The 13,996-nt window shown below is 43.9% G+C and overlaps 1 protein-coding gene across 8 annotated transcripts in view; it reads left to right on the plus strand.

The window, feature by feature from the left end:
• The first annotated feature begins 682 nt into the window (after positions 1-682).
• Positions 683-13,996, plus strand: part of arhgap12b (Rho GTPase activating protein 12b) — a 35,504-nt gene continuing 22,190 nt past the window's right edge. For 4 of the 8 annotated variants that reach the window (XM_028967908.1, XM_028967909.1, XM_028967906.1 and 1 more), the window contains exons 1-2: positions 1,193-1,350; positions 6,895-7,614. In XM_028967908.1, coding sequence (XP_028823741.1) covers positions 6,958-7,614 — 657 coding nt within the window. In that variant the 5' untranslated portion in view covers positions 1,193-1,350; positions 6,895-6,957. Of the gene's footprint in view, positions 847-1,191; positions 1,351-2,539; positions 2,567-6,894; positions 7,615-13,996 lie in introns of those variants that run through there. The other 4 variants (XM_028967881.1, XM_028967902.1, XM_028967896.1 and 1 more) reach the window with 3 other exon arrangements.

Consider the following 13,996-nt stretch of genomic DNA (forward strand, 5'->3'; position numbering starts at 1 on the left):
GTCGGTTAAGTGTGTGCACATTTATGCAACCCGCTCATTTTACGTTTTTTTTTTTTTGTGCTTTTTCCCCCGTTTCTTTTTTTTTCAATCTAATCTAACCGAGGATAAATCCCAGTGATTCGGAGAAAGTTTTAATTTGTTTTTAACTTTTTGTGACATTGCAACTGTTCACCAGCAGGGGGAAGCGTTGCGTGTAAATAGGACTGGGTTCCTCAGCAGATAATCGAGCAGGGCACGGCCGAATTATTTCTACCTGCATTATATAACGAGCTGCACGATGTTGATCCATAAAGTTACGAGTTCATGCATCAATAGTATATGCTTTATCCATCTGAAGGATTTGTGAGAGGACATGAACAGTTGCGATGAAGAAAGAAAAACGTCTTCGGAGGTGGAACTGTGATGCATTCGTTATTTTGGTTTCTCTAAACCACATGCAGCCAAATGCAAATTCCGGCTATATCTTTATTAAAAGTACATTTTCGCCGTGTACAGAAATCGCCAGAATGTCCGTGTCATATGCGTGCATGGTGGCAACAGCTGACTTTGAACGGGAAGCTCCGTCAACGTGGCCTCGTCAATATTTCATTGCGAATCAGCATTGACCCAGTTCCCTCCACGTTGGGGGGGGGAGATGAGCTGGGAATGAGGTGCGAGAACGACCCACGTCCCTTTCACCGAGGTGGCTTAGCAAATCTTGCATCTTAAGGGGTCTATTTAGGGGGCTATTTTTGAGACGCTCGATGTCACACAGCAATCCATCAGAGGAAATCTGATTAGGGGCTGAGCTTGGGAAGAACGGCGCGCTCGCTTTCTATTAACACCGTTTTCACACTCGAGTAACAGGTAGGTTTGTTTTTTTTTTTTTCTTTTAACGACCGATGGTGGATGAAATAAAGAGACACAAAATAAAAGTACGGGTCCACCAATATGAACGTACAAACAATGGCCAAAAATCAGGAGTCCTGGAGGAGAGTGTCTGTCGTAATCATTCTGTAAAAATTCCTAAAATCCCCGAAAAAAAAAAAAAAAACACTCCACCGGCGACCGCGAACTGACTTTTGAGATTCATTTGCGAATCTTGTGAAGAAAAGGCTCGGATTTGGCGCGCCCGTGCGCGCGTGAGTGGGTTTTTTAAATTGTGCGCGCGCACACCGGCGACGCGCGCTCCCGCGCTCGGCTCGCGCGCATCGACCGGATTTTTGGTTTGTTTTGTTGTTGTTCGGGTTTTTTGTTTTGCTCCGCTGTTTCTCTGTCTGGATGAACCGAAAGGGGACAAAACCGCGACCACGGACGACAACCGCGAGGGATAAACACTTGCGGCGGAGCGAGGAAGAGGCGAGGCGAGAGGTGAGTCCGATTCAGGCGCCGCGGCGGCGGCAGGTAACGAGGCGAACTCCCCTTCAACTCCTCACACGGACTACCAGCGGCGAGAACGACCGACCAACAACAACAAGTCGTCCGTTTTAAAGCCTCCGTTTCACTCCTTTAACGTGTTAAAAACAAACAAAACAGAAGTTACGTTTGTGTCGCGCCGTGTGAAGAAGTGAAGGTCCGCCGCTTTTATCCCCACACACACACACACATATACAGTACACATATAAAACCATCCCCGAGGGAGCAAAATAGTTTCTCTTAACTCCAACTCGTGGCTTTTTCACGATGAAAACCACGAGATTGCGGTTAACGGGACTGCGCGCTACACCTTTGTGGGACTATGTGATGCTTTTATTATAAGATAAAAACTGAAGGAAAAGGTTGGACGCAGAAGAAGAAGATGCCGGTTTTGTCGTGTTCGGGTTCCGCCGTTCGGCTCCTGTCGCCAAACATGCCGCGCTGACCCCAGACCGGGGATCCCTGAACCCCGGAACCGCAGCAGGTTGTATCTTTAAAAACAATGCAATGGATTTTCCTTCAGTGCGTGTGTGTTACGTTGATTTAAAAAATCACAACGTGACTCGATTCTCTGTCATTCGAAGTGGAAAACGCGCGACTGGGTGGCTGCAGTCCGGCGGGGGAACAAAGACCCGCAGCTCGGCCGCCACCGCGCTGCCATTGTGGGCTTGTTTGTGACGGGCTTACAAAACGAGTGGATCCCCCTTTTTCTACATTTACAGCATTTATCAGACGCCCTTATCCAGAGCGACTTAATCAGTAGTTAAAGGGACAGTCCCCCCTGGAGACACTCAGGGTTCAGTGTCTTGCTCAGGGACACAATGGTAGTAAGTGGGATTTGAACCTGGGTCTTCTGGTTCATAGGCAAGTGTGTTACCAGCTAGGCTACTACCACCCATTTACATTTACGGCATTTACCAGACGCCCTTATCCAGAGCGACTTACAAGCAGTAGTTACAGGGACAGTCCCCCCCTGGAGACACTCAGGGTTAAGTGTCTTGCTCAGGGCCACAATGGTAGTAAGTGGGATTTGAACCTGGTTCATAGGCGCGTGTGTTACCAGCTAGGCTACTACCACCCCTGATCTTTTCAGTGAGTCGTTTCCTCAGTGGGTGTAAAGTAACCTTCTCTTGTGCATTTCCAGGAGACAAATCTACAGTTTGTCCACCAGGTTAGTTCCTCTTTACACTGATTTTGTGTGGATGTTTGGTGACTGTGACCCCAGGGCCGGCCCGGAGAACGTCCCTGCATATCGGCGTGTGTGTGTGTGTGTGTGTGTGTGTGTGTGTGTGTGTGTGTTAGACGAGCCTTCAGCCTTAAATTATACATCACCCCATCTCACCAGGGGCACAAAGCTGTCTGGCTATAATGATGACCAGAAAGGAATGCTAAAAATAATGGTTGGCTCTGTAATCTCCTGCCAAATCTGTTGTTTCGTGTGCCGCACAAACTCCTCTGTGTGTGTGTGTGTGTGTGTGGGGAGGAGTTGAAATATTCACCCCTCAAATTCACTCACTTTCCATAAGCGCTTGGTGCTGCTCAGGGTTGCAAGGCTGGTGGAGTCAGTCTAGGGGGCGGGACACACAAACTCACACACACAATTGGTGGGAGGAAACCAGAGAACCTGGAGGAAACCCGCGCCTACGTGGCAGGAGCATTCGAACTCGGCACACACAAGGTCCAAGCCGGGATTCGAACTCACAACCGCCGCTTCATCATACCAACCCTCAAATTGAGTTTGCGAACAGAAGAGGAAACACAGCCATTTAGCAGCTGGGTTTTATCAACGTTTCGAGTTTAGTTAGTTGCTGTCTGCGATCTTGAACATGCTGCCTCTATTACTAGTTAATATCTTTACCCAGTCAGCGTTCATATGGGATTTTAATTAAATTTAATGTACTATGAGAATCAGCAGATTTAAAAAAAAAATTCTATTTGCTTATAAAACCAGGTTTGGGTTGAAATTATAATTTGTTTGAGAACAAGAGGTTAAAAGGCAGGGCCGAGTGGCAAAAAGCAGGTTTGCACGTTGGATGAAATGAACATACATTTTTTTTTTTAAAGGTTCCTTTTGCTTATATATCAGTCTTATTGGTCCCCTAATACTGTATCTGTCTCTTTCTGAAATTCAGCCTTGGTGCAGAATTACAGCCACTTTGGGTGCGCAGTGTCTGTGTCTGTAGCTTTAAATGCCAATGAGCGGGCATTCACGGAAATGGCGTCAACACTATTCACCAACCACAATGTTTGGCTGAGACAAAGTCATGTCAGCATTTTTCCAGAAAAGATTAAACTAACCCACTGGCTCTTCAGAGTCTCGCATGATGGAACTAAAAGAAATACATTTTGTGCTCACCAATCACAGAGCATTTGCTATGCTTCACACATTTGAAAGCCACAATGCTCAGTTGAGTTCCTTGTTTAGGGGAGGGATGGGAAATTCTCTGGGCGGAAACATCATGAGAAATGGGTGGTAATCTTTCTTCTTTCTTCTTATGGCAACATAATAGAACAAATTCCAGGTCTGACCTGCTGCTCTCTGAACAGCGAAGCAGAATGGCTAAAGCACTCTTTACACCGATCGCCATTTCTAGCCACTGCAGGACCATAGACAGGCTGGGGGAACTCATACAAAGTGAAATTTTCATGTAATAGAACCTTTAACAAGTACCTCTATTTATTAGTAAAACATCCCGGATCATCATATGATTGTGCCATAGGAGTATTTCACATCAGCCCAGCCCTTGTAAGATTGCTTGCTGTATTTAGATGTACAGTGTTTAGTGGAAACTGTGTGGGTGTGTGCCGATGTAGTATTACTCATGGTTAAACCGAGTATCCTGACCTCTTTTGAGGATCAGACCGCATTAGTGCAACTTTGTCTGTGATTATGGCACCTTTGTGTGTTGCCCATTGTCTGGACAGTAATTTGTAGGGTCAGGTATTGCGCAATTGTGTGTATTTGGAACAAAAGCCTCTGAAGCTGCGGCCTGATTCGGCGAGGTGTTGCTTCAGCATCATAAACCACTTCTGACTTTTACGTTTCACCCCTCCAACAGCAGAGTCTAGCCCCTCCCCCAGCAGACTGCCATATTTCCCAGCGTTTAATTCACTGTAAGTAGATCTCGCTGCTTTCCAGCTTCTCGGACAGTTCATCCGTTACAGCAAGCTCAGATACTGCCAGACTGCTTTGATCATCAGGGCGTTTTTGGACCTCCTTTCCTCCTCAGGCTCTGGAAGTTGTGTAACGATGTGTTGATTAAAAAAAGTGACTGTACATTTGCGTTTATACTTAAAAATAATTTTTGAAATTGTTAATTGTACTGTTATATTGCGACTTGCCATTGCATTTTTGGCATTTATCAGGCACCCTGAGCAAGTGTCTTTTTTGGTGATACAATTAATGCAAATTCATTCAACCTCCATAAATTCAGTGCAGCCTTTTGTTCAATAACTGTGACATCTTAGCAAATTTGACCAATTAGTGTAATTTCTTATGAACTTCACCAATCATAGGAGAGAATGGCTGCTGTCACCACTGTTCGTCCTGCTGAAACTATGCCTAATACCATATATATGACACATCTTTTTTTTAATCAGTCCCCTTTGTTCAGATGCTCAGATATTATATTTGTTCAATAGGCATAATTGTGCATAATTGATAAGTCATATTTTCATCATTATAATGCTGGGTCATTCCTTGATTCCTTTGTTGACTGGTGTTGGTGCAACAGAATAACGCCCTTTGAGATGAGTTGTTTGGAGATGAAGATCTCGGTACGTTGTGTTCATGTCCTTGGTTTGTTAAATGTCAAAGTTATTGTGTGTGAGTAACTGAGAATTTATACATTGTCCCTTCACTCTAAATTGTCTGTGAGGTTTCTTTTTTTTTTTTGTGCGCTCAAAAGAAGCCAAGGACGTGTGCAGGCAAACACACCTCTGGTTTATCCTTGTGTGTGGGTGTGTGGTTGAGGGTTTCTTCATCTAAACACAGTCTCTTCCAAGATAACATGCAGTTCTGTCAAGTTGTTTCTTACCAGATCTGCTTGTGCTTAAGATGTGTGTGTGTGTGTGTGTGTGTGTGTATGAGAGATCTGGTTACTGTAACATAAGTAAGTCCATCATACCAAATTGCAGTCACATGCAGGAATGGGAAGTGTGTCCCTGCTTCTATCTTGTTTCATAGAAGCACCTTACACACACACACACACACACACACACACACACAGATGGAGTATTTAAAGAGAGCACCTGCTCCTGTTTCCAGTGCTGCTCCACTGGAGCCGAAGTCTAATTGAGGAAAGATGCCATGGGTGGTAGGGGGGCAGGGAGATGATATAAAGCCTTGCCGGTCAGATCCTGACCTGCCATATATATTTAGTGTGATTTAAAAAAAAAAAAGAAAAAACACACACACACACACACACACACACACACACACACACACACATATATATATATATATATATATATATGTGTGTGTTTGTGTGTGTGTGTGTTTCCCCCTAAAGTTGCAGACTCACACTCCCACTATCCATGGATATTGTACTCAGAGGATAGGCACACTTCCGCAAGGCAATCGATGGAATAAACGTTTGAAATGAGAACGTGCTCTCACCATCCAGAAACATGTCACTTGCGCGATCTTGCAAAACGTGTGCATGAGCAGCAGAGCGGCCCTGAGCCAGCGGGCATGCCGTCATTTGATCCAATGGTTCATTGAAGGCTTGGTCGTCATGGTATCATCGCTGATTAGGTTACCCTAGTGATTCAGGGAAAGTCATAATGGGCACATCCTGTAACTCTACTTCTGTCAGCGGTACGTTGCGGCACTGCAGAGTTGTTTGATTCAATTAGCTTGTTAAAATCTAATTTAATGAGAGAAGTACACTTTCGTTTCAAAGTGAATAAGAACCAGAATAACAACGATCTAATGTAAAATTATGTGGTTGAAATTATGCAATAAAAGGTTTAAAAGATATAAAATAAAATGTGTTTTTATGACCAGTTTTGAACACATTAACATGCATTTCGTCATATGCATTTCAACAACTTTTCTTTCTGCTTTTGGAAATGGAAAGAACCCAAATAGGTCATTCTGGCTCACCCCAACAAATATGTGGCACAGGAACAAGTATCTGGTGTTTTGTTTAGATTCTTAATTATTGAAGTGGGCCATAGAAATATTAGATTTTCCAGATTGGTCCAGGGGCGAACAAAATTGTTCAGTGGTGGAGCGTTTGCTGAGCTGAGCCTCAGTGGCTCCAAAGTGCCCTCTGTCTGTCACTCTGTCTGTCAATTTTATATTTCCCATGGCTGTAGAATGTTATCTGTTGACAATTTTTGGTTAGATAAATTGATTGATTGTAACCCACATAAGTAAAACACAAGCCCATTTTATTAAAACATAATAAACATTTTGCCTGAAAAACGTTCAGTTAATTCTTGACCTTTAAATAATTATTGATTTTCAACATATGATCCTCCTTTCTCTCGCAGAATTGACATTCCTACACTGAGGGCATGGTCCTGTACTCACTCACAGACCTGTGAGCCCCACCCATGCGCAGCATGTCAGAGGGCGGGGTCACCTCGGAGCTGCTTGCGCCAGGGCAGGTGTACGTGGAGGTAGCGTATGACTATGAATACAAGGCCAAGGAGCGTCTCATCAGCATCCGGCAGGGCGAGTGCTACCTGCTCGTCCGCAAGACCAACGATGACTGGTGGCAGGTGCGGGGACAGGTGGGCACCCGGGCGTTCTACGTTCCCGCCCAGTACGTCCGGGAGGTGCGGCGCGCCCTTTTGCCCCCCACCACCAAACCAAAACCCTCCAGCCTAGACCTGCGGTACACAAACACGCCAGCCAACGACTGCCTCAGCACCTTCTCTCGCACTTCCTCCTCTGACACGCCCTCCCCAGGACCCGGCCAGCCAATCCTGTCCACCCCACCATGTGACTCCAATCAGAACATGTCCAGCCAAGTGGATGTGGCTGTGGACTCCTGTCACCAGAGTAACAACAACTCTTTGAATCACTTTGGAACTTTTCTGTCAGGAAGGCTTGAGCAAGGAATGCCCAGACAGCAGGGCAGCACCCCGGGGGGGTTGCCATTGGAAACGGAGATAGACAAGGAATTCGTGGTAGAACAGACTGGAAGCATCCGGCACGACTCTGAATCTGGAGATGAGCTGAGTACTTCTTCTACAGAGCTTGTTCAGGTACACACATGCGCACACACATTCTCTTAATTTTATTTTTTCTCTATATGTATTGATAAAATATGTAGAAATTTTTTTTTTTTTTTTTTTTTTTTGTAAATGAGGTATACCTTTAGTGGAATTCAACAAAACCAGCAACATCTGAACATTGGTTCAGGGGCTTATGGTCATAAATAGAATACAGAACACATTATCCAGAACCTTTACTTAAATACGCTCTTAAGACAGAAAAGCTTCGTTAACAGTTTACAATCTGGTTGTGCTGTAAACAAGAAAACCAAAATCTCACCATGATTTAGACCCAGTGCGGCTGCTGCTACACAGTGCGCAGAACCGTTGTTGGGCAGAATTTACGTAGGTTTGCTTGAATTCGCATTAATGGTTGCAATCGCAACGCTGCGAGGGCTGTGATAGACAGGTATGCGTCCTTCTATTTATTTATTTTTTTGTTCCCTCTCCCAGCTGAAGGTCCGCTGGCACTTTTGTTGAATTGAAATCGCTTGTACATGATTGTTGAGCACTCTGTGTGTGTGTGTGTGTGTGTGGGGGGGGGGGGGGGGTTCTATACAGCGAATTGCAGGGACGGCTCCCTGCTCCCACGGCTGACCTGTCATTTAGCGATGTGATTAGCAGCTCACGTATGGCTGCACTTGACCCGCCGCTTTCAATCCTGACTGGTAGCGGAGAGAAACCATTCTTATTGGCTGCCCACAACCCTGTGTTTCCATGGTGATTATCTGTGTTGCTGTGTTGGAACAGTCAAAAGTCTGCCTGATTTGATTCACTTTTTTTACTTTTTTTTTTTTTTTTAATCCAGGGTCTGGATTAAATTTGACATTATTCTACCAGAGATAAACTGCTAGTTACCTGTTAGTTACAATCTCTGGTTATTGTGTCTGAATCCAAACCACTGAAGCACTGAATAACTGCACACGTTCTCCTGAGACGTTGACAAGCCGAGCTGCGTTGGGTTTAATGTGTGGTTGAACTGTGACATTAACCCTCTCCCCGCCCCCCACCGCTGCTGTAGGGGCTCCCGGTGAACAAAGGGGATTGTGGGAGAAGGGAAAGTAGGTCATATCTGCCTGGATCAGGCTGCCCCTCTGTTGCTGTATGTATGTGTGTGTCTGTGTGTTTGCTATGTTGATTAGTTTTGTTCAGTAGCTGTGAATGCATGTGGATTCTGTAGGAATTTATCATGACACAATCTGTTTAGATTGACAAACTATTTTCTTTATATTGATGTAGATTTCCAGGGTCTTTTTTTTTTTTTTTTCCCTGTTTAATACCATATGAACACAACAGTCAATCACTGGCCGGTTCCACCCAATTCAGAAGGTGTCATCAGATGATAATAATACGCAGCTCTTATTCTTGTTTCGAGGCTATGTACAGCATATGAATTCACAGCTACGGTCAGCCACAACATTAAAACCCCTGACAGCTGAAGTGAAGAGTATTGATTACTCAGTTGGTATATGTGTGAGTTGATGTGAGTGAGTACAATAGAAGCCATGATTGGCAGTTTTGCTGCAGACCCCTGTCCACCACAATATTTAACACCTTGTGTGTGACCTTGTGTGTAATGTGTAGAACCTTGTCAATGTAGATAAAAAACAAAACATAAAACCAGATTGTGCGGTGAGACTAACCCATTTGGACAGTTATGTTGCATGGTGAATAATTTATTTCTGTGAGTAATTTCCCCTCTGAGCTTATGGGTGCTTTAGGGGTTTGGGGGTGGGGGGTGACCCAGTTTTCTCTCTCTAGGACAGAGGACCTGTTGAGTGGTGCACTGAACCACGCTGAGCATTGCTTAAGCATTCTATGAGTTATAGAAGTTTGAACCTTCACTAGACTCTGGTCTCGAGACGAAGGTCACTTTCATCTGTGTGGACGCTTTGATTGGCTACAAAGCCAAAAGGACTGTCTCATTCAGTCCGTGCTCACCTGGCTCCACAAACACCAGAAAAACAGCTTGTTCAGAAGTCTGTGGCATCAGGTGATTGCGGACAGAGCATGGCCCGCGTTTTTTCCATTCATTGGACCAAATCTAAAGCCACATTCAGAACGAACGCGACAAGCACTGCGCTGCGCTTGTTGTGAGGTTTGCGCTTCTTAAGCAATGAGTTGAGCTCAACATACCAACAAAATTTGTGTTTTTTTTTTTTTTTTTTTGTTTTTTTCCCCAAAATTCCCGTTAAGGCGATAATGTTGTAGGTCTCTGGACACTCAGAGACTGATAAGATCAGCCGTTCCACCATTGCTGCTCTGATCTCATTGGTTGCGTGAAAATATCGGTCACATCGGTCAAAGTTCAACAAAGTCTGCATCACGATGCTTCGATTATATAATTCATTTCAACCCCCCTAATGAGTAATGAGTGTCTGAACGGCAAAATGTCTGCTTTAAGCCAAACTGAGGACATATGGATTATGTCAAAACTAGGGCTGCACGATTTGGGGAAAAAGACATATTGCGATTATTGAGATCAATATTGCGATATGCGATTGCAATATGATAAAGGACACTTGCTTGTATTTCAATGAAAAGTCGCAAATAGTGAAACATACAAACTACTTATAACAACCTGAAATGCCCAGTGCTTTCAAAATACAATATTCTACAAATATAAAATAATCACAAAAAACTCTTTACATTACTGTCGAACGACAAACCCTGGTAAGGCTAAACAACTGTTTTGATTATATTTGGCCATTATAAAATCCCGTATTATAGTTCTTACGTTTAACCAAAACGTTGTTTGGAGGCTGACTTGAACACAGGGATGCATAGCTTTGCTAGCTTAGCTAAGGTTAAGATTTGTAAACTGAGGTGAATTTCTTTAGGAAGCCTTCAAAGTTTGAAAAAAGTTAACTAAACAGCTAAGAACAGTCTAAATAGTTAATGCCTATGTTTAGCCAAAACGTTGTTTGGAGGCTGACTTGAACACAGGAATGCATAACTTCGCTAGCTTAGCCATTTTATAATGGCCCAATATATTCAAAACAATTGTCACGCTTTACCTATGAAATGTAGCCCCCCCGGGATCTGGTTTGGAGCGTACAGCGGTTTGTACAGCCCCAAGCAGCACAAGAGTGAGGCATTTTTTGCACTTCTCTCCATAGACATGTATATGCTTCACGCCACTGCAGAGCCTCTCGCAATATGGCGGCGACGTTGACGTACGATGCAGCTCGTCATGCGCCGTCTACCCATATGTCTCCGAATCGAAAGTCATGTGACCAAACACGTCACATCTGACTGAGATGTGAGACTTCAGTCAGCTCGCCAACATTGAGAGAATGAGAATGGATCGGCAACATATCCGATCCAATCCATGTACTAATCATTTAAATCGCATCTTTTTGCGTTCATGTAATCGCACAGACTGACATCGCGATTACGATTGCAATTAGATTAATCGTGCAGCACTAGTAAAAACCAACAGAAGTTATACCAAGGTGTCCCGGGAAAAAGAAAATGAATTCTGCAGTGATGTGAAGCCATTAAAATGTCAACGTCACTTTGCAACAGCACTAGAATAGAAGGGGACCTTGAGAGACACTACCGAAGCGGAGCGCAGTGCTGCTCTTCCAAAATCTGTGCGCTGTGTACACATGCTCACCATATTGAGTCCCCCTTGGCCGGACTGTCTGAAAAGGATTTCCTCAGTTACAGTCCTGTACATTTCTCTCATTCTTCAGTCTGCACACACACACACACACACACACACACACACACACACACTGGGATTACTTAGTAAAACACTGCCATATCCTTGGCTTTAGGGAAGATGTCTAATTGCACAACACATATTTTGCTAACTTATTTACGCTTGTGTCTAGGGCAATGTGCTCATTGTTTGTGTGTGTGTGTGTTCACATCTACCAATGAATGCACCCATTACAATCCCAGGCTCTCCCTCTCACACACGTGTTTTTTTTTTTTTTTTTTGGGCACTTTTTGGGGACTCTCTGATTGGGGTGGATCGTAATGTATCCAGAGCAGAGCGTAAGTGTGTTTCTCACACACCCACGTCTTCACACATTTGTACTTTTATGCACCATTTTTTTTTTTTGGGGGGGGGGGGTGTGTTTTGCATGGTGCTTTTCTTCCTGTGTTTGTGTGTATGAAACGCAATAACCCATTCAAGTATGGAAAGCTGCATTTGTGTAAACTTTTTTTTTTTTTTTTTTTTTTTAAATACACCTTTGTGACATTGTTGTCTGCATGTGTATGCGTGTATATCTATCTATAGGTGTACGCTTTTATGATCATGTTGGTCTGTAATGCCTGTGTGGGATGATGTTTGTGTCTTTAAACTAGCTGGTTTGATGTTGGAGCTGCCTGGGGTCTTTGTTGACCTTCTGGAGCAGACATCTCCTTTTGTTGTCAGAATGTTCCCGTGCAAGCATCACGGCACACGCCACAAAGGTCACACTCACCGGAGAGTTCCCGAAGCGCTGCTACTGTTCAGCTCACAGAGGACGGAATCTCTTTCAGTGGGGAGATGAGAGTGATGAGCATTAGAAGTCACCTCACCAGTGCCATTTTATTTTCTAATGCATTCAAATAAAGGGTCAAATGGCAGAAGGATTTTTGGATCCACCCATTCCTAGCACAGACACACAGTTTCACATCTCCACATCCACTTTCCCATAAATTCAGTAACTCTTCATGAACAAAGCTGCTGGCCCACTTGGCCCTTGTGTCTAATTGGAAAAGCTCTTGACCTGCTGGTATGTCACAGCATCCATTAAGGACATGTTCCATTACCATGGATTCCAATGTCTCGATGCTGGAGGGTGGGTTTGTGGTAGATTAGGCATTGCACTGTTTAATTTAGTTAATCCTGATACCGCCATACCTGCTCAAATAACGGACTAGTAGAGCCCCAATAAGTGTTTTGTTTTCATTATTTTAATGGTTCATGCTTAAATTTGGTTCACCAGGACTAGTGCTGTATAAATAGACTTACACACAGTACATCCTTGTAAATCCATGCAGTTGTTGGCCTAGCGGGTAAGGAGGTTCGAATCCCGAGCTGCCCAGGTTCTTCTAAGGTGCCACTGAGCAAAGCACCATCCCACACACTGCTCCTGGGCACCTGTCATGGCTGCCCACTGCTCACTAAGGTGATTGGTTAAATGCAGAGGACACATTTTGTTTTCACCGTGCGCTGTGCTGTGTTTCACAGTGACAATCACTTCACCTTCGCTTTCAAAATCTGGGTTCTGTATGTGGTCAGGGTCATAATGAAAATCTCACCACTGGATTTGGATTAAAATTCATCCTGACTATTCATATCTGATTAATATAGTCACAAACACATGATTGCTGACTGCTGACACTTAACCCTAAGTTGCTCCAGGGGGGGACTGTCCCTGTAACTACTGATTGTAAGTCGCTCTGGATAAGGGCGTCTGATAAATGCTGTAAATGAAAATGTAGACTCCTTTACCCAGCTTGTAATAAGCTTGTAATCAGTTATTACAGGGACAGTCCCCTGAATTAAATATGCCCACTGGGCATGTTTGTATTCACCTCCACTCAAGAGAAAAGTGAACTAGCACTGAGAGTAAACTGAAACATGCCTCTGCTATGTGGCTCATTCCATTACATGAGGACAAACTGGTTAAAGGCCAGTAAAAATCCTGCAAATACAACTGGTTTGTTGATTTCAGACGCTTTGTGTTTGGCAGCTTCTTGGTGTTTTAGTATGTCTGTGTGGGGAGCAGAAAGTGTTGCTTTGCTCCTTTTAACATATGTAACAGGGATTCAGATCACATTTCTCAGGTGGACTGTGCTGAAAATTGTTTCCCCTTTTCATGATAATTGTTTCCCCTTTTTCCCCTTTATCTGGCTGCTTCCCATTTCAAATGTGCATGATTTTTTTTTTTAGCTGTCAATATAATTAACCAGCATTCTACCAACTCATGTACGTTGAGTTCACTTCATTGATTGTAACATGGACGCACGTTGTAAGTCGCTCTGGATAAGGGCGTCTGCCAAATGCCTTAAATGTAAATGAGTTCTGGTGGCTGTCCTTTTTAAAGCTCATATCTGATATCCAGCTTTTCATGGGGAAGGCTTGCAGAAGTACACTTGTGGTGTGTGCGTCCCCATCTGTTGTATAAAGGCCATGACTGGTTACTCTGAGGAGCTTATGGAATTCCTCATAAACAACCCCCCCATGCAGACACAAAAAGCTACGTGTTTCATAGACAGGGACAGACATTATAATGCTGGATTAAAGCACCCCACTCTTCATAATCATGATAAACACTGAATGTTTGGGTGTCTTGCATGTTAAAATTTAAGTTGAAGTAAATCTGTTTGTTGCCTGGAACCCTTAGCTCTCCGCCTGTCTGCTTTTGAC

Source organism: Denticeps clupeoides, chromosome 2 (assembly GCF_900700375.1).
Source record: "Denticeps clupeoides chromosome 2, fDenClu1.1, whole genome shotgun sequence".
Classification (NCBI taxonomy): domain Eukaryota; kingdom Metazoa; phylum Chordata; class Actinopteri; order Clupeiformes; family Denticipitidae; genus Denticeps; species Denticeps clupeoides.